We start from the raw sequence: 20,860 nt of genomic DNA, 5'->3' as shown, positions 1-20,860 counted from the left end.
CTTTAAATCTTTCCACTTCTTCTCATCCCATCCAACACATTCAGAGCACATAAGATATTTTGAGCACTCTTGTCCTCTATACTTAGCACGAATTGTATGAGTATCATAAGTCACTTTTGTCATACGAGTCTTACATCCTTCACTACAATATCTAACACTCGATGAGCTAGAATCAGGCATATTGTAGGAATAATAGCTAAACTAAGCTGAAAAGCTACCAAACTCAACAATGCTTCACCAATTCCTTGGAAAAGTGACAGAGGGCTGGGTAGTTACCTATGCTTAAAACAAATGAATCGCTATCGCGAACTTCAAATTTTTAACTGCCAATCGAGTATAAAGTATAACTATGTAATTACTTGGTAAGTTACATATATGTAAACAAGTACAGTATTCATCCCAGCAGGGAAAAATCCTAATTTTCCTTGCAAGCATGCTTACTTGATTAATGGGTTACAATCAATAATACAAATACACAGTCAAAAACCAAAAAAGGAATAGGAATACTCAAGTTTAGTCACCAAAAAGTTTAAAAAAGCAAAGTCAGGCACAGAATCCAGGGAGGCGTCTGAACTTGGCAGCGGCTGGGCAAAATGGGGTGTAGACCGACAAGTGGGCGGGGTTTCCCTATTCCTGTTGGTACTTAAATATCTTGTCAATAACCTTGAATGGCCATTTCCAGCTCACATTTGCAAGCTAAATCCCTATTAAAAGAATGAAGGCTTATATTTGTGTAGGAACAAAAAAAAATGAACAACAGCCTTATGCCAATAAATTCTTAGTACAAAGAGTTATTCTTGTGAGAATTTTAAATAATAAATTAAGAAATTTAGGTAACAACCAAGCACTGGGGCACTTTCAGCCATTCAGCACCTAAGACAGTGAAACAAGGGAGGGAGGTGGAGTGGCTGGACAGCAGGATAGAGAAATCCAGAAAATAAATGAGATGAAGTATGAGGGTCTAAAGGTTAATCTTGGAGGAAACACCACAGTTGCACTAAGAAGTAAAAGAGAGGTTGGACATTCAGATGGAAGAACGAAGAAACAAAGATATAGTAAAAGGCTAAACATTTGGTGAAACTATAGGAGCCCTAAAAGCACCTGTCAATAGTGTGTACAGGGAACCACATGAGGAGTACTGACGGCACTACCCATTTTGGGGCAGAATTTGTAGAAATACAATCAGTAATGTTAATTAAAACTACCTTTTCTACTTGGAACTGTTCATTACAGATTCAACTGAAGAGATCTAATTTAGTAAAAGTTAAATGGGAAAACAACTACAGTACAAGTATACAATTAAAATTTCTCCACTTCAATACATTTAAAATTATTTTCGGTTTAATGACATAGTAAACTTTAAATAAAAGTCCAACTCAGAATTTGAAATCTTTGTACTTTTTTGCTGGTTTACTCTGATCTTGCTGCTGCTTTCGTCTCTTATTCCGCTGTTTGGCAGCATGTTCTGCCACCATATCTGAGAAATCTTCCTCTTCTCCCTTCTGCTGTTCTCGAAGTGTGGCTTCATATCGAGCAGCCATGGCATCAGTGTCAACAAGATCCAATTCAGAAGGATCGAGGGCCACTTCTACTCCCTGTGGGGCTGATCTGGTCACTCCACCTCCAGCACCCACAGCAGCAGCAGCAGCAGCAATGTCATAAGTATGTGTAGAACCCATCATTGCACGTCCCATAGTCTCTGTTCGCTTTTCTGGTAAAATAGTATATAAAGCTGGGGTATCACCACCTTCCATTTCCGTTTCCATTCGCTTCTTTCGCAATTCAATCATGTCAGGGGTTTCTAGACCAGCTGGTAAAGAGCTGATGCCCGATGGAGTAACAAGACCGGTCTCACCTGGTGTCACCAACCCACTGACATCCTCATCTGATTCCTCCTCACTTTCTTCTTCTGATTCCTCTTCACTCTCACTCTCTAGTTCACCCCAAAGAGTACGTTCAACTTCCTCCTCAGCTAATGGAGAATCAAAGTCCTTGCTCTGTGTTCCAAAAACATCTCCATATATTGGTTTGCCCATGTTATCAACTGGAGGCTTACCCCAACCACCTGCATGATAGCCAAAACTACAACCTTCAGGTATAGGGGCATTCAACCCTGGGATCTTTAAATTTGGATATGATGGTGGAGGACCATAACGCTGCATAGCAATAAGCCATGGGGGAGGAACCTTATGGGCATTTGCTCCTACAGGCATTCCAAGTGCTATCCTTAGGTCATCACTCATTTCCCCTGGTTTTTTATCTTTCATTTTTGTCTCAAATTCCTTCCCCTCATAGTAAAGATCTCCATGAATGGTCATTTTTGGTTTTGTTTGCCACTTGAAGAAAGCATCATGAAGTTTCTGATAATCAATGTCAATCTTTCCCATTTTTGGGCGAACTTTGTCTCTCATCTTTGCTTTTAATGTTTTCTGGTCTTCCTTCTCTTGTAAGGCTGCTCGCATCTCCATGATTCCAGTTCGTTTAATAAAGTCTGGCAGTTCAAATGGTGGTTTTTCAATACCTCTCTTACCTTGCAAATATTTACGTTTGAAACACCAATGCCTTGGAACAGGTACTGTGTTTCTTGTTGCTTTCAAATGTACAAGCAATTTGGGATCCTTTGCTGTAACATCATGCATTTCAACAACATCTGGACGACTTACTGTTTGCTTTAATTCTGCAATGCTCATTCGTTTTAGAAGCTTCATTTTTCTCTTAGAAAGCTTAGGTTTATCATCTTCTTCTTTCTTAATATCCTCTTCCTCATCATCATCATCATCGTCATCCTCTGGAGGCACACCTGGCACCTTTGTTAAATTTTTTTTTAGATCTGCAGTGGCAATTTCAGCAGCTTTGATGGCTACTTTCTCTTCTTCTACTTTTGGCTCTGGTTCAGCAATACGGAAGGTCTCAAAGATTTTTGTGAAATGACTGTAATTTGGATCAGTAACTTCCAATTCAATTGTGTCTTGAATATACTCAATTTCTACATTGGGGTCATCATTTTCACTTCTCTCAAGTTTAGCCAGTTCTTTTTGGGTTCTTTCCAATTCTTCTTGGAACCTGTTGCGACCCTTCCTTTTCTTTTTCTTCTTCTTTTTCTTTTCTTGCCTATTCTTTGTTGGAGGTTCTTCAGGCATGTCATCATCATCATCTTCATAAACAGGTGTCATGAAAGGTCCTTTGTTAAGAGGGACTTGCATCTGGGTCTGGGGTGAAATATTTTCCAAGTCATCCATACCAGCAACACCCTCTCGCTCAAATTTTTCCACATCTTCTGGGTTGACACCAACCTGTCAAGATATACTTTTATTAAAACTCATGTTTTTATATGGGTTGGTGTACATATTTTGTATCACAAGAATAAATGCTATCCACTAAAAAGTCAACATACAACTTTCATGATCTACTTTTAATTTGAATTTTAGAATAGCAGTGAAATTTTTTTTTACATAATACCTATCTCAACCATGTTGAATGTAATGAAATTTTTAGAATGGAGAGATATCCAATATACACCCTTTTTAGCAAGGAATTTTTTGGGAAAAACTTTTACTGCATTTCAGCATTGAGCCCTACATACTGTACTTTTAAAATTGGGTGAATAAACCATACCACAGAGTTGAAATTCTGAGCTCATTATAATTATATATTACCACATACATTTGAGTTTCTTGTAAGTTAAATTATTGGGTGAATTAATAATGATGAAGATTCAGACAATTTCTCAAAGTCTGTTGCTAAAACTCCACTATATGTTTGCTAAAGTCACCTAAATTAATAATACATTCAACTTTTAACACTTTTAATTTTAATCATGGTAAATATATCAAGCAGCATGTTCCTTAAGGTCTAAATGTCAGAGAAGTGTTATCTTTCAAAAGAAGTACTGTATAGCATATAATTAAATTTGATTCAATTTACTTTACTTGTTACTATGATGCTAATTGCTCTGAACAGTCTATCACTGAAGGGACACGCTGACTGTGAATATCGAGGAATTATCGAATTTTAGTTATCAACAGTTTGATGTCTAAATAAACATATCCTGAAGCAATAATGCTAAAAAATGTTTAGATTGGTTTACTGACAATTTTGTATGGCACTGTGAACCACAAATTGTAAAAAGATTTGCAAAAAACATCTGTATGAATAATTCTGGATAGGATCAAGTAAGTCACACACTGTTTTGGACTGATATATGTGTGTAAATGAACATATCTTGAAATGTTATTACTAAAAAGTAACTTTTAGATTGATTCATGGACAATTTTGTTCACCACTTGTGTGGCACTGTTAACGACAAATTGTAAAAAACAAAAATGTGTATGAATAATCCTGGATAGGATCAAGTTTCAGTTTTACACTATTTTGGACTGTTACGTGTAAACATATCTTAAAATGTTTTTGCTAAAAAAATGTTTAGATTGGTTCATGAACAATTTTGCTCATCGCTTGTACAGCACTGTGAACGACAAATTGTACAAAATTCTGTGAAATGTGTTAAAAAATTTATATAAAAATCATTGTCACCCACTAAAATATCCCATTCTCTCTAGCAGTAGCATCATAGAGAAAACAGGTTAAAATGATACTGTATAGGGCCAACTTGCTCAAGCTGTCGTGATGCTCTCAGGATTCTTGAAAGTTCCCCCTATAATCAGGCACAGTCATTTTCTCTCATACAGTATTTGAGCCATCCCCATTTTCTTTTGACAGTAGATAGGGGAAATATTGGGAATTCACAATTAAGAGTTAAATACTGTACCTAATTATTTAAATACAGTAAACACCCAATACTTGCGGGATTTTCTGTGGGACATATCTGTAAATTATTCACGACACATTTGGCAATTCTCCGACTTTTTCGTTGGGAAATATTCACTAATTAGTGTATTTTGATGTTATTTTCATGACTAAATACATTTTTTTATGATAAAAAAATTATTTACTAATTTTCAAATATTATTAAGATTAATAATAATAATAATAATAATAATAATAATAATAATAATAATACTGTAAGATTAAATAATCCGTAACTCAGAGAGAGAAACTGGTTTTCTCCTCTCCATTCAGGACAGACCCAACCTCATTAAAGCAAAGATAGGTGTTCAGAATTGATACTATTGAAACATTAAAATTATATTAAAGTACCACTGAAATTATATTAAAATCATATATGTGTTTCATGATGATAGTATAAGCAGTTTTAGAGAGTAAATTTTATGATAAAATAATGATTTGCAGTACATGCTAATTTTCAAATATTAATATTAAGTTTAATGAGAATAAATAACAACATTAAAATAATTTTCTCTCTCTTATTTAGATGAGAGAATTTTTTCTACGTGTAGTATGTACGTATGTTCTTTTTGTATGGTAAATAAATAATTTACCTAATAAGTACTAATTTTCAAATATTAAGGTTAATAAGGTTACTAAATAAAACTAATAATAATAATATAACATTTTCCATGCATTTGTGTAGTAAATTTTTAAACATTTTAAACAAACAGTGATTCCCAGTCTTTCCTCGACTTGAGAAAGGAGGGGGGAGGGTAAATGTCAATTTAACTGAGAGTCTGACATATTGGCTAGAGGGGAAGGAGTGTTGCCCTCAGAAGCTCAAGGATTTCGGTCTTTTGATATCATAAGGAGTTATTCTCCTTTCTCTCTCTCTCTCTCTCTCTCTCGCTGACCAAACATATATTTAGTTCCTCTCTCAGGAAAAATACGGTTGCTGTGTGTATGTTCATAGTGTTTTAAAAATGTGTAGTAAAGGTATTACAGTACATCTTTGGAAGTTTTAAGACACAAATTTTGTTGTTGTCAGAGAGATTAAAGAGATAATCTCTCTCTCTCTCTCTCTCTCTCTCTCTCTCTCTCTCTCTCTCTCTAGCCTTGTTGAATACAAGTCTCTCTCTCTTTCTCTCTCTCTCTCTCTCTCTCTCTCTCTCTCAGCTAGCCTTGTTGAATACAAGTCTCTGGTAACTCTCTTTCTCTCTGCTTTGGCTGGAAGGCTTAGAAGTATGTATGTATGTATGTATTTTTAAGGGTACTAATGTTTAAGATGACTTTGAAATGATATTAATATTATAATTTCAAAGAGTAATACAGTAACAGGATAACAATTTAAGGTATATTTGATGTAGGATGATACTTTAAGTATACATTTGGTTTTTGAACTTTCAAGATAATCAGTTATAAACATTTTTAGAGGGGGGGGGGAATAGCAAGTATTCACAGATTTTAACTATTCGCAGGGGGTCTGGAATGCATCCCCTGCGAATACGGGGGTTTACTGTATGCACTGCAAAAAATACCAGATTATAAATGTATTCAACAGTGATAAAATATTCTCTTGTGTGTACTGTTGTGTGTGTGTTAATCATACTTAGAATCAACTAAACTTTTAATAAAAATGGTAAAGTAAATCAAGCAAAGCAAAAACAAAAAATTGTAACGTGTACTTATTCATATGCATCGTGAACTTCTTGGAGTTTTAGTTTTGTATTTTTATGTTTACAATACAGTAATTCAGTAATTTCATATGTCAGAGAGAGAGAGAGGTATGTGTACAGACATCGGGAAAAGAAATTTTGTGATTTTGAGGGATTTTACTTTAACATAAAGTATGTTAGTTTACTTTTGTATACCCATTTTACTTTGATGTACAGAATTAAAAATAAAAATTCCATTAGTACATTTGTTTCTTTTAGCAACTAAAATATTACTTTTCTATTTCTTTCAGTAGTAGGCTAAATCGCCTGATTCTGACAAAGTAAACATTACAAATGTTGGGACGATCAGTTTTTTATACACATTATGATGATACTAGATCAATACATAATACAGTAATATAGTATAAGTGGATTCTGTGAAATAACATTTTAGTGATATTTTGCTGTTTACATTAATATTACTGTCTTTGAAAATTAGTAAATCATTGTAACATATACATTTGTATGTATGCACTCATTCGTATACATCATGAACTTCTTGGAGTTTTAGTGTCGTATTATGCTTAAGACAGTAATTCATATTTCATTAAGGGGAGCAACAACTGCCAAATTTCAAGGAATTACCAAATTTTAGTTATCAACAGTTTTCAACTGTTTGATGTCTAAATAAACATATCCTGAAGCAATAATGCTAAAAAAATTTTTAGATTGGTTTATTGACAACTTTGTTCATTGCCTGTATGACAATGTGAACCACAAAATATAAAAAATGACTCGGAAAAACATCTGTATGAATAATTCTGGATAGGATTGTGAGAGGTGCTAAAGAAAGAGCAGGAAGACAAGTACTGCTAGTTTATTGAGGAAGCGACCAGCTTATAAAGCAGCGTGCGGACGTCGGCGTATATGCAGACATCAGTACAAAATTTACAAGTGACCCGAGGTCAAAACTATTTCACTCACAAAACAGGACAGGTACATATAGACAACATGATAATTAACAACAGCTTATTGGACACAAAAAATACTCTGACACATACTATGTATAAGGGCAAATGAACAGGTAATAAATATACAAATAACAATAATGATAATAAGGTTGCGTAAGTGCAACCTCGGGTCAGCTGTGAAGGCACCGTAGAAAACGGGAGGTTCACCATAGAGAACCCGTTGAGCGGGAACTTTACAATACTCACCCCCCAAGACATAGGTAACGTCTGATCAAAGCAGGTATCTGCTGGGGTGGTGGAGAGGGCCTCTCCTTCTCAATGCGAGTTGGGGAGTGTGTTCGACTTCTCCGGTGCCCTGCAGATGGGAGTGTTGGGTTGCTCTCCTGCCCGGACCCGGGGCCTTCCCGGGGCGCCCACAAGGTCTTCTTGCGGGTGGGGCAGGCTGAGGGGGCGCCACCTCCTGCGGGGGGCTTTGGGAAGTGCCCCTGACGTCTTCCTCCAGGAATGCATGCTTGAGGCGGTCTACTGACACCCAGTCGTCCTTCCCGTGGACAGCCACTTGGAATGCCTTCTTGTTTCTCTCCAGTACGAGGAAAGGCCCCCTGTAGGGCCTGGTTAAGGGTGGGTATACGGCATCGTTCATGACGAAGACATGGGTGGTGGAGGATAGACCAGGAGGCATGAAGGGGGACGTCCTTGTCGGTATGTCTGCCGGCAGGGGGCGAACTTCCCAACCCTGTCATGGAGCCTCTGCGCTGTTAGGTTGTCTCCGTCCTCCGTGATGAGTTCGCCCGGGACTACGAGGGACTCCCCGTACACCTTTTCCGCTGCGGACGGGTCACCATTGGCTCTGGGGGCGGTCCTCAGCCCGAGGAGGGCCCAGGGGAGCTGGTTCTTCCAGTTGTCGGCGGTGCAACGAGCCATGAGGGACGCCTTCAGGGACCTGTGGAACCTCTCCACCATTCCATTGGCTGCGGGGTTGTAGGTGGTGGTGCTGTGGTGAGTGGTCCCCAGCAGGCACGCCAGGATGGTCCACAGCTTGGACAGGAAGGCTGGGCCCCTGTCTGTAGTTAAATGGTCCGGGACACTGAACTGTCTGATCCAGCTGGAGAGGAAGGCCTCAGCGCACGCACTGGAGGTGGCTTCTTCCATGGGCGTCGCTTCGGGCCACCTGGTGGAGCAGTCAACGACTGTCAGAAGTATCTGGCTCCTCCTGATGGGGGAAGAGGACCCACAACGTCGATGTGGATGTGCCCGAAATGTCTCCCCGGCTGGGGAAAGTCGCCCGCCCCCGATTCGGTGTGCCACCCTACTTTGCTGGCCTGGCACTGTATGCACTGCCTTGCCCAGGCCATTGCGTCCTTCCGTATGCCGTGCCAGACGAACTTCTCTGCCAGTAGCCTGGCCGTCATCCTGCCGGAGGGATGGGACAGTTCGTGGATGACGTCGAAGACCAGCCAATGACGGGAGGCGGGCACCAGTGGGCGGGGGTGGCCAGTGCTTACGTTGCTCAGCAGTGTTTGGCCCCCCAGGGGTGAGGGGCACATCCTTCCACTTCCCTGCCAGGGAGGTACTTGATGGTGCAGGTGAACTCCGCAATGGCCGTGCAGTGCCGCTGCTACCTGGAGGACCATACATCCCCCAGCTTTGTGAAGGTGTGGACCGGCTGGTGGTCCGTCCAAACTGTGAAGGGCATACCCTTCAGGAGGAATTTGAAGTGGCGCACCACCTGGTACACCACGAAGAGTTTCCTGTCGAAGGTGTTGTAGCGGGACTCGGTGGGGCTGAGCTTCCTGCTGAAGAAGGCAATGGGCCGAGGGGCTCCGTTGACGACCTGTTCCAGGACAGCCCAACAGGCAACGTTGTTGGCATCCGTTGTTAGCTGGAGGGGGGCGCTGGGGTTCTGGTGGGCCAAAGCTGTTGCCTCTGCGAGGGCGCCCTTCATCAGGGAGAAGGCCCGCTGCTGGTTGGGGCCCCACATTCCGTCAGGGGGGCCATGGTGTGCGCGACCACGGGGATGAACCTCCTGTAGTAGTTGACCATCCTAAGGAATTCTTGTACGGCTTTGACGGAGGTAGGGGTGGGGAAACTGACGATGGCCTTGACTTTCTATGCAACTGGGCAGACGCCTCATGGGGATATCTCATGGACCAGAAATTCAACCCTATCGACGCCGAAGGTGCACTTGTCGAACCTGACAACGAGGCCATTCTCCTGCAGGCGCTGCAGGACCTTCCAGATGTGCCGAAGGTGTTCCTTGTGGGACCTGGAAAAAATTAGGATATCATCGATGTAGCAGACGCTGAAGTTCAGGTCCCCCAGGATGCTGTCCATCAGTCTCTGAAAGGTCGCCCTGCATTCCTCAGGCCGAAGGTGTTGAAGGCGAAGATGTAGGACCCGAAGGGCATGATGGTGATGGTTTTGGGGATGTCTTCTGGAGCTACTGGTACCTGGAAATATGATTTTAAAAGGTCTAGTTTTGAAAATATTTTGGCCCTGTGGAAGGAGGCCGTCAGGTCTTGCATGTTTGGTGGGGGGTAGTGGTCGGGCTCTGTAGAGAGGTTGAGCCGCCTGTAGTCGCCGCAGGGTCTCCAGGAGCCGTCCGTTTTCTGCACCATGTGAAGGGGGAGGCCCATGGGCTGGGGACCTTCCTGCATATGCCCATACGCTCCTGGGGCGATAGGGGCAGGGACTGGCAGGACTCAGTGTCCAGCAGGCGCTGGTGGTCAACGTCGACTGCCAGTCCGAAGTAGGCCAGGAAGTCCGCACCCAGGAGTGGGGTCCTAACGTCTGTGACGATGAAGTTCCACTTGTATCTCCGGCCCAGGATGGAGACCAACAGGAGCCTGGTGCCATAGGAGAGGATGGGGGACCCATTGGCAGCTGTCAGGGAGGCAGCCAGGTCCAGCAGGCACTTGTGGTCCTCTCTGGAAGGCGGGAACACTGACCGCATTGTCCCCGTGTCGATCAGCATCATCCTGCCGGAGATAGTGTCACGGACGTAGAAGCCTATACCATGGTGCGGGGCTCCTGAGTGTTTTGGATGCTGCTGCCATGGCAGCTTGTGAGGGTGGCCGCTGCCTCCCCCGTTTTTTGGATGGGCGAAAAGGCAGGGGCTTCGCAATTCCAGGCATCTTTACCAAACTGCTGGTGGTAGTAGCAAAGCCCCGGCCTTTCCTTTTCTGGTGGTGGGGTGGCTGCCTTCTGGCGACAACATTGATGCACTCTGTGGCGCGGTCCTCTGGCTGGAAGCAGTTGATGGGGTGTGCAGGCGTGGATGGGCGCTTTGCCGCCATCATGGAGTCAGTCACCTGCTGCGCCGTCCTTATCAGGTCCTCAACTGGCAGGATGTAGGGCTCCATAATCTGTCCACGGACCTCTGGGAGTAGCTACTGCAGGAGGATCTCCCTCGATGGGCTAATCTCTTTGTGTCTGCCGCTGCTGTCCGTCTTGGGGAGGAGGAGGAGGTCCTGGAGGGCATGCCACGTCTCCACGAGGTTTGTGTCCTGCCAGGGGTTGATGGCGAGGTCGAGGGTGCAGGCGGCCCTCTTGGAGACCGGTAGGGGCAGGTCTTGACGTGAGTGGCCTTTAATTCCTGGAAGGTGACAGGGGTCGTGGTTGATGTCACCCACAGGGCGACCTTCCTGTATATCTCCTCTGGTAGGGCGTTGATAGCGATGTCCGCCTTCAACACCTCGTCAGTCAGGCCTGCCACCCTGAATTGCCCCTCGACCCTGTAGAGCCAAGATGCCGGGTTCTGATGGGTGAACGGCGGCAGCTTTATGCTGAGGGCAGCCCTTGGTTGGTTCGTCAGGAGGGGCATCGCGAGGGGAGCGGGTACCGGTGTGGAGGAGCACATGGGTTTCGGCGTGGAGGGCTCGAGAGGGGGTTGTGCAAGGGAAACATCTGCTTCTGAGAAGTTCACGGTTATTTGTATGTGGGAGGGAATGTCTCCATGCTCATTCCGCACTCTCATTTGTAGTGTGAGGGAATACTCATGTCAATACACTCTTGGGAGCATGCTGTGTGGGTCCGCTAGTGACGCCGGTGATTTGCAGACGAGGGTCGGTAACGCCCGAACACTTTGTTAGAGCGCCGTAGTTAGTCCGTTAGGAGCGTGGGTTGGTTCATCAGGCCAAGACTAAGTTGCCGTTTGGGTCCTTTAATGGCTCCGGAAACCACTCCGGGGGTCACCACTGTGAGAGGTGCTAAAGAAACAGCAGGAAGACAAGTACTGCTAGTTTATTGATGAAGCGACCCGCTTATAAAGCGGCGTGCGGACGTCAGTACAAAATTTACAAGTGACCTGAGGTCAAAACTATTTCTCTACGCAAAACAGGACAGGTACATACAGACAACATGATGATTACCAACAGCCGACTGGACACAAAAAAATACTCTGACACATATACTATGTATAAGGGAAAATGAACAGATACAGGCAGTCCCTGGTTACTGGCGGGGTTCCATTTCTGAGGGTGTGATGATAACTGAAAATCGCCGCTAACCAAAAATCGGCGATTTTCGGCGCTTCTTTGGCGATTTTCGGGGGTTATCGGCGCCGAAAAGCGCTGATTTTCGGTTATCAGTGCCTCTGTTAGGTATGTATCAGCGCCAATTCCCAATTATTGGCGCCGATAGGCGCAAATCGGCGATTTTAGCGCCGAAAATTGCCGATTTTCGTTGCTAGACAAGCCCCATAAAACCAGATCGCTGTTAACCCAGCCCACCGTTAACCGGGGACTGCCTGTAATAAATATACAAATCACAATAATGGTAATAAGGCTGGGTAAGTGCGACCTCGGGTCAGCTGTGAAGGCACCACAGAAAATGAGAGGTTCACCATAGAGAACCCATTGAGCGGGGACTTTACAGGATCAAGTAAGTTATACATTGTTTTAAATTGTTTTATGTGTAAATAAACATATCTAGAAACGTTACTGCTAAAAAAAAAATTGTTTAGATTGGTTCATGGGCAATTTTGTTCATTGCTTGTATGGCACGGTGAACAACAAATTGTGAAAAACGTTAGTCTATGAATGATTCTGGATAGGATCAAGTTTGAGTTATTCACTGTTTAGGACATTTTTATGTATAAATAAACATATCCTGAAACGTTATTGCTAAAAAAAATATTTAGATTGGTTCATGGACAACTTTGTTCATTGCTTGTAGGGCACTGTGAATGACAAATTGTAAAAAATCATGTAATCAAGTATGAAAAAAATTTATTCAGAAATAACTGTCGCCCACTAAAATATCCCATTCTCTCTATGAGATATGTAAAAAAAATGGGTTACAATGATATAAGGATAACTTGCTCTAGATGTCCAGATTCTCTCAGGATTTTTGCAAGTCCAAATATATTTTTGTTTTGCTGCTTTCTCAAAACTTTTTTTTTCAAAACTATACCAATTCAATGAAACTTTTACAGAGAGTAGTATAACTATATATCTTTATTTTGTCATCAGGAAAATCCCTTTCCTGTGGAACTTTTAATTTTACATATTAATTTTGAAAAGTGATGTCACGATTTTTTAACTGCAAAACAAATGAACTTAAGAGGTTGAATTTCTAAACTTCCCCACGTGAGAATTTTCACTACTAGTTGTAGAATAAGTGATAAAAATTTTAAGCAAATCCCTTTAATCATAAGGTAGAAACAGTCATTTGCTTCATAACGGGCCTTATGGCATCGGCACTCCCCTTAAAGGATATGTACAGTACTGAGATCGGCACTCCCCTTAAAGGATATGTACAGTACTGAGAGAGAGAGAGAGAGAGAGAGAGAGAGAGAGAGAGAGAGAGAGAGAGAGAGAGAGAGAGAGAGAGAGAGAGAGAGAGAGAAACTGAGGTAGTAGGCTCAATCAGTTGATTCTGAGAACGTAAGCATTACAAATGGCTGGACAATTGTTTTTTTATACATATTACAATGATAATTGATCAATAATACAGTATAAATGGATTCTGGAAGTGAAATAATGTAAATGGATTCTGGAAGTGAAATAATATCTTACTGATATTTTATTGTGTTTACATTAATATTAATATTAATAATATTAATACAGTATTTGAAAATTAGTAAATCATTGTAACATGTACATACATATGCATGAAATAATATCTTACTGATATTTTATTGTGTTTACATTAATATTAATATTAATAATATTAATACAGTATTTGAAAATTAGTAAATCATTGTAACATGTACATACATATGCATACACTCTTTCATATGTGTCGTGAACTTTTTGAAGTTTTGGTTTCATATTTACTTGTTTATGATACAGTAATTCATATTTCATTAAATGATATGTACAGTCTCAGAGAGAGAGAGAGAGAGAGAGAGAGAGAGAGAGAGAGAGAGAGAGAGAGAGAGAGAGAGAGAGAGAGAGAGAGAGAGAGAGAGAGACGTAGGTATGTTTGCATTGCCAAATGAATCAGGAAAGCAGCTGTTTATAGTTTTGAGGGATTTTACTTTAACATAAAACAATTTACTGATATTTTGTTGTGTTCACATTAATATTAACATTTAATAATTAGTAAATAATTTTTTTATCATAAAAAATACCTTTTAGTCACGAAAATAACATGAAAATACAGTAACCAGTGGATTTTGCTCTACGAAAAAATCAGCGAATTAGTTAATTTTCCACAATATATTTGGAGATACATTCCACAGAAAAATCCATGATTAACTGAAGACTCGAATTCTAAAGTGCGATATAGCAGGGCTCTACTGTATTTGAAAATTAGTAAATCATTTTCTAATAAAAAATGTATTTGGTCATGAAAATAACATGGAAAGTAAAGTACTGTAATTAGCAAATACTGCTCTACGAAAAATCCGCAAATTAGTACATTTTCAGTGATTTATTTGGATCTTCATTCCACAGAAAAATCTGCAACTAACTGAAGCCGTGATTGCTGAACTGCGATACAGTGGGGGCCCACTGTATGTTATACCTGGGGCAATTTTTTGGATATCCCATTGATTGCTACGGCAAACAAGGTTACTGTACACTCAAAACATTTCCCTGTGGCACTCCTTCTTGGTTGAATACATCGACAGTGTTGCTCCAACCTAAACATAAAATCTCTATTTTTCAAAATGCCCTGATAACAAGAGAGTCAAATTGCCTCTCAGGTTACATTCATAAAGAACCCTAAGAATGCCACATCTCCATATTGTATCATAAGCTTTCTCAAGATCAAAGAAAACAGTGACGTGATACTAAAAAATAAAAGTATACCTTAGTTTTACCAGACCACTGAGCTGATTAACAGCTCTCCTAGGGCTGGCCCGAAGGATTAGACTTATTTTATGTGGCTAAGAACCAATTGGTTACTTAGCAACCGGATCTACAGCTTACTGTGGAATCCGAACCACATTATAGCGAGAAATGCATTTCTATCACCAGAAATAAAGACGTGATACTGCTTGTTAGCAAAAGTTTCACATATTGAAAACTCCATTCACACCAATACATCCGCTGTAGAGTGCATACTTCAAAAACCACACTGAGTATGCGACAGATATTTACCATGTTCCATGTACCACATCAAATGTGTGTTCACCATCATTTCTATGACCTTACACAAACATGATGTCAATCCAATAGGACAATGATTCTGTTTTGAATGGATCTTCCCAAGTTTCACAAATGGCAGCAATTTTAACATCTCCCAAAGCTTAAGGAAGATATGCTCTTGGTAAATTCTGTTAACCCTTAAACGCCAACTGGACGTATCGTATGTCGACTAAAATTGTCTGTCGGGTGCCGAGTGGACGTACGGTACGTCAACTACAAAAAGTTTTTTTAAATATTCACGGAAAAATAGTTATAGGCCTAGTTTGCGAAAGATTTTAAATCACGCGTCTTGAGGGATGCTGGGAGTTCACGGATCACGCTGTTGTTTTGTTTACAAGCGTTACCCAGCCGCGCATGCGCCAATTTCTTTCTTCTCGCACTACAGAGCATCAGCGACGCATCTCAGAAATTCTTTCGTCACTTTGTCGTAATTTTTGCACCGTTTTATATTAGCGGTTACATAAAGTTTTATATATGAGAATGTGCGCAATTTCATGTAGAATACAAAAAAAATAACTCATGGTTGCAGCTTTTATCAATTTTGAAATATTTTCATATAAATCACGACGTGCCAAAATTTCAACCTTTGGTCAACTTTGACTCGACCGAAATGGTCGAAAAACGCAATTGTAAGCTAAATCTCTTACATTCTAGTAATATTCAATCATTTACCTTCATTTTGCAACAAATTGGAAGTCTCTAGCACAATATTTCGATTTATGGCGAATTTCTGAAAAAAAAAAACCTTTTTCCTTACGTCTGCGCGCGGTAACTCAGCCGAACATCTCAGAAATTCTTTCGTCACTTTGTCGTAATGTTTGCACCATTTTATATTAGCCGTTACATAAAGTTTTATATATGAAAATGTGCGCAATTTCATGTAGAATACAACACAAAACAATTCATAGTTGTAGCTTTTATCAGTTTTGAAATATTTTCATATAAATCACGATAAGTGCCAAAATTTCAACCTTCGGTCAACTTTGACTCGACCGAAATGGTCGAAAAACTCAATTGTAATTCCCACAATTACAGACTAGAAGCCCAAGAAGATGTGCACAGCCAGAAATTATATCCTCCAAAGAAAGAAATGACCCAGAAATGAATAATGGTGATCACCAAGGTTCTGAATGTGATGAAAAACAAGGTGCCTATAATGATACATATACAGAGATAGATACAGATAGTTATAGCAATGTAGTGATAAGCTGTGATAATGAAAGGAATTTACTAAATGAAGTATTGTTAAACAAAATAAATAAAGTAGATATAAATGATATAATAGCAGTAACTGAAGAAAATAGTGTAGATGCATAACAGTGTTATTTTGCAGATATAAAAGATGAAGAAATATGTTGCGTAAGCACTGCTGATGATAATAAAAGACAATTCATACTCAATAGACAAATAATTTTGCATCAAAAGTGTTTAACAAAAATATATTTAAGGGGAAAAGAAGAGATAGAAGTTGAAGACATTCTTTTACTGAATGAAGAGTTACCAGAATTTGTCAGGATGGATAATTCTTTAGTCCACATGAAGGGTAATACTTGTGGAGTTTATGTCCAAAACTACCCAGATAACAAACTAACACTATATGCAAGCATTGTCTTTTGCAAAGGAATACCTATTAACAATCCGTTACTAACATTAGAAGAAAAAGCATTTTTCTCTGTAACTGGTCAAAGGTCTGAATTAAGCAAAGAGATGAATAAAACAGATTTTCCAGAAAACAAGAATAAATTAATTCAGGTATTAGAAAAATACAGAGATGTAGTAGCTATAGGAGGAGATAAATTATGTTCTAAAACATAGAATTTTGTTAGGTGATGGAACAAACCAATCTTTATTCCTAATTACAGATTACCAATAAGCCACAGACCCACAGTTGATAATTTGATAGAAGAGATGAAGAAAGATGGGGTAGTCATTCCTTCTAAATCTCCATATAATTCTCCATTACTACTTGTTCCAAAGAAAGATGGAAATTGGAGACTTGTGATAAATTATGGAGACTTGTGACAGATTATAGAAAGTTAAATTCCAACACCATCCCAGATAGAATGCCAATGCCAGTAATTCAAGATATGTTAGCTCAATTAGGAGGTGCAAAAATATATTCATCTTTAGATTTACTGAGTGGATACTGGCAAGTACCTTTAGACGAAGAGTCGAAACCATAGACAGCCTTCAGCACACATAAAGAACGCTTACAATTTGAAGTCATGCCATTTGGACTCACTTCGGCTCCTTTAATATTTGTTAGATTAATGTTACAGATACTTGGGGACATAGAAAATGTTGCAGTTTACTTAGATGATGTTATCATTTTTAGCAAAGATTTAGAAAGTCGCCTCAAAACTTTAGAAATAGTCCTAGAAAGATTAAGAAGAGCAGGACAAAAAATCAAATTAAATAAATGTCAATTCTTAATGAAATCCTTGGAATACTTACGTCATGTAATTAGAGAAGATGGTCTGCGAATGCAAGCAGGCAAGATAAAGGCAATAGTTGAATATCCAGCTCCTACAAATTTGAAAGCATTGAGACTATTCCTAGGAATGGTAGGTTACTATAAACCTTTCATTAAGGGTTTTGCGACAATAGCCAAACCATTAACAGAATTAACAAAGAAGGATGTCAAACATGAATAGAATACAGAGCAAGAGACAGCCTTCCAAACACCACAGAGTAAAATGACAAGGAATTCTGCATTAGTCTACCCAGATTTCTCCAAAGATTTCTACTTAGCCTGTAGTGCCTCAAGTACAGGGCTAGGGGCTGTATTATTGCAAAAGGACAAAACAAGAATGAGAGCAGAATATTACGCAAGTAGAGTCTTAAATGCAGCAGAGAGAAATTATAGCACAATAGAAAGAGAATGTTTAGCATTATACTGGGGATTAAAGAAATTTAGACACATAATCCTAAGACATAAAGTCAATGTACTTACTGATCACAAACCCATTTGTGATTTGTTTAAGAAGAGAACTTTTACAAATAACATGAAGTTCAATAGATGGTTCATTAGTGTGTTACAATTTGCCCCAGAATTCAGATATATCCCAGGGAAATTTAATACACTAGCAGATGCACTATCCAGATCCCAAGAAGAAACAGAGAAATGCATTACCACTAATACTTTTTGTTTTAGCTGCCAAGTAGTAAACTTACATTTAGAAAGAGTACAAATACAACAAGGAAAGGAAAAGATACAGAAATCAGGCAGATAATAGGACAATTAATGACAGATGAATCTTCAAAACCTGATTTTGTTTTAATCAATGGTTTATTATGTAAAAGACCAACAGAGAAGAATGGTTATTCTCGTCTATACATCCCAAAAACACTAATCAGAGAAGTTTTAGAACTAACCCACTCATACAAGTTAGCAGGACATCCAGGAATTAAAAAGACAAGTAGAATCATAACCAGAAATTATTTTTGGCCACATTGTAGTGAAGATGGCAAGAACTTTGTACAAAATTGTGGTTTGTAATAGTAACAAGGGTAACGTAAATCCAAAGGTTCCACTTGAAAAATATCCATAAGAACTCCAGCCATTTCAGTTCGTGACTATGGACTTTTTAGGTCCATTTCCTACCACTGTTAGAGGGAATAAACAAATATTAGTCTTTTTAGACTATCTAACAAGATATGTAGAGAGTGTACCAGTAAGAAATAGAGATGCAATTACAGTAGCAGAAGTTCTTAAATCTAGAATTATTACGAGACATTCAAATGTTCACAAGTTCTTCTTTCTAATAATGCAGCTGAATTTACTAGTGAACTTTTAAGAAAATTATGTGAATTTTATGAGATAAATAAATGTCAAATAACAGCATATAAACCAAGTTCAAATGGAGCAGTAGAAAGAACAAATCATAAAATAAAGGATATCCTGAAAACTTTAGTTAAACCTAATACAGAAGACTGGGATTTAGCTTTGGAGGACGTAAAGTTTACTATAAACAATACTGTAAATGAAACAGTAGGAGAATCACCACACTACTTGTTATATGGATACCAAAAGAGACTACCTAATACATTACTAGATGATGCCACACCACCCCGACATACTTATAATTATGATGACTATACTGCATGTAAAACTAGACGTACAGTATGTATGAAACGATCAAACAGACGAGGACTAGACTTAAAGAATCTCAGAATGTCCAAGCAAAGTACTATGACAAAAATACAGCTAAACCAGACACTGCAGTAAGTGCTCACGCATATGTTCAGAATCATATTCCAGACGGTCCTAATGTAAAAGTGTCCCCAAAATTTCATGGTCCTTAAAATTAAATAAGCTAAAGGTCATAAGTGAGAGTGATCTAAAAGAAAGAATTCTTCATTATAATCATGTAAAGGTAATAAAAACAGACGCTTGGTCCCATAAAAGAATAATTGAATTATTGAAAGAAGATAAGCAGGAACAAATAAATCAAACTTATAACTTAAGAAGAAGATAAAATTACATAAAGTGTTGAACTGTCATATATGAACAATATATGTAGACATTAAAATACCTCATGTATATAGAATATCTGATAAGGCTTATTCTTACAGATACAAACATGCGGCTCTTCTTGGGTTATCATAATCCTACTTTATGTGTCATCCGAGGTGGTGATCTGGAAAGGTGCACTACTAGAGAAAAAGGGATCTGTGAAATTAATTAAGGATTTGAGCATAGTGAGTATAGATGTTACATCAGTGCTTATCAATGAAATGACGTTGAAAGATGTTCAAAGTAGTGAAAATAATAGTGCATTACCATTGTTGGAAAAATTAGATAATGACATAGGAAGTGCGTTAAATACAAGATCCAAAAGATCCCTCTTACCTTTTATAGGAACAGCACTTAATCAACTGTTTGGGGTAGCAACTTATTCTAATGTAGAAAAAGAAAGGGCCCGTATAGATAAATTATAAATTTTCAAAACTTAAATAACCAAGAGTTGGAAAAACTAAAGATATTCATTAATGCAGTAAACAAAAATATTACTAAAGAATTAAATGTTAGAAGATCAACAGTATCTAAGTACTTTCATTCCAACATTAATTACTCCCAGGGAGTTAGAAGGCATAATTAATGATTTTTTGGTGGAGGGGCATTATACCCCTATGGTAAAGGATGTTATGGTCTATTATAGTTTAATAACAACCAAGGTGGTTAAAAATAAGATTATTTTAGTGTTACCATTTAATCAAAAAGATGCAGATGTACTGATGTCCATACATCCTTTTCCCATGTTGATAAAGGAAAATGTAATCATTTCAAATGTCAACAACATCCATTTGGCATTAGAACATGCGTTAATGATGTCATTTATTACTGATGTTCAATTAAAGGACTATATAATTTTAAGGGATAAGGAATACATCTGCAACCTTGACAACCTTTACGAAACTACTAATACCTATCCTTGTGTTCAAGAAATAGTTGAAAACAAAAATCAAGAAAAAGAGTTGTGCACACAATTATCCAAACATAATTTTGTTTCCATCATAGTAGAACAGTCAATTTTTGTGTTTTCACTAAATACTGTAACAGCAATAGTTGACTGTCATAATATATGTACTGAAATTAACTTCAGTAATGTTCATGCTTTTGACAAGTCTTGCAAGTTAGTTATCCCAAATAAATTATATTATGAACCTCAAGTTTTTACAGAAATCAGTTATCAGAGGCACATCCCACACATGTACTATTCTAATACTATCAAGGGTTTTGAATTATCTCAGAGTTTAAACAACTGAATGAGTTACCATTGGTAGATGAGTTTTTCTATTACAAAGAAAATGTTTCACCAATTCTATCTCTGTTCAACTTGATCATAAC

General features: G+C 39.0%; 1 protein-coding gene across 4 annotated transcripts in view; it reads right to left on the bottom strand.

Moving 5' to 3' along the window:
• Positions 1-1,206: 1,206 nt before the first annotated feature.
• The window catches only part of Sf3b2 (splicing factor 3b subunit 2), a 286,261-nt gene continuing 266,607 nt past the window's right edge, over positions 1,207-20,860 (bottom strand). For all 4 annotated transcript variants that reach the window (XM_067102041.1, XM_067102039.1, XM_067102042.1 and 1 more), the window contains exon 6: positions 1,207-3,293. In XM_067102041.1, coding sequence (XP_066958142.1) covers positions 1,377-3,293 — 1,917 coding nt within the window. In that variant the 3' untranslated portion in view covers positions 1,207-1,376. The remainder of the gene's footprint in view (positions 3,294-20,860) is intronic.

Source organism: Macrobrachium rosenbergii, chromosome 58, assembly GCF_040412425.1.
Source record: "Macrobrachium rosenbergii isolate ZJJX-2024 chromosome 58, ASM4041242v1, whole genome shotgun sequence".
NCBI lineage: Eukaryota > Metazoa > Arthropoda > Malacostraca > Decapoda > Palaemonidae > Macrobrachium > Macrobrachium rosenbergii.
Note: the sequence above shows the minus strand (reverse complement) of the source record. Positions and strands in the feature narration are given on the sequence as shown.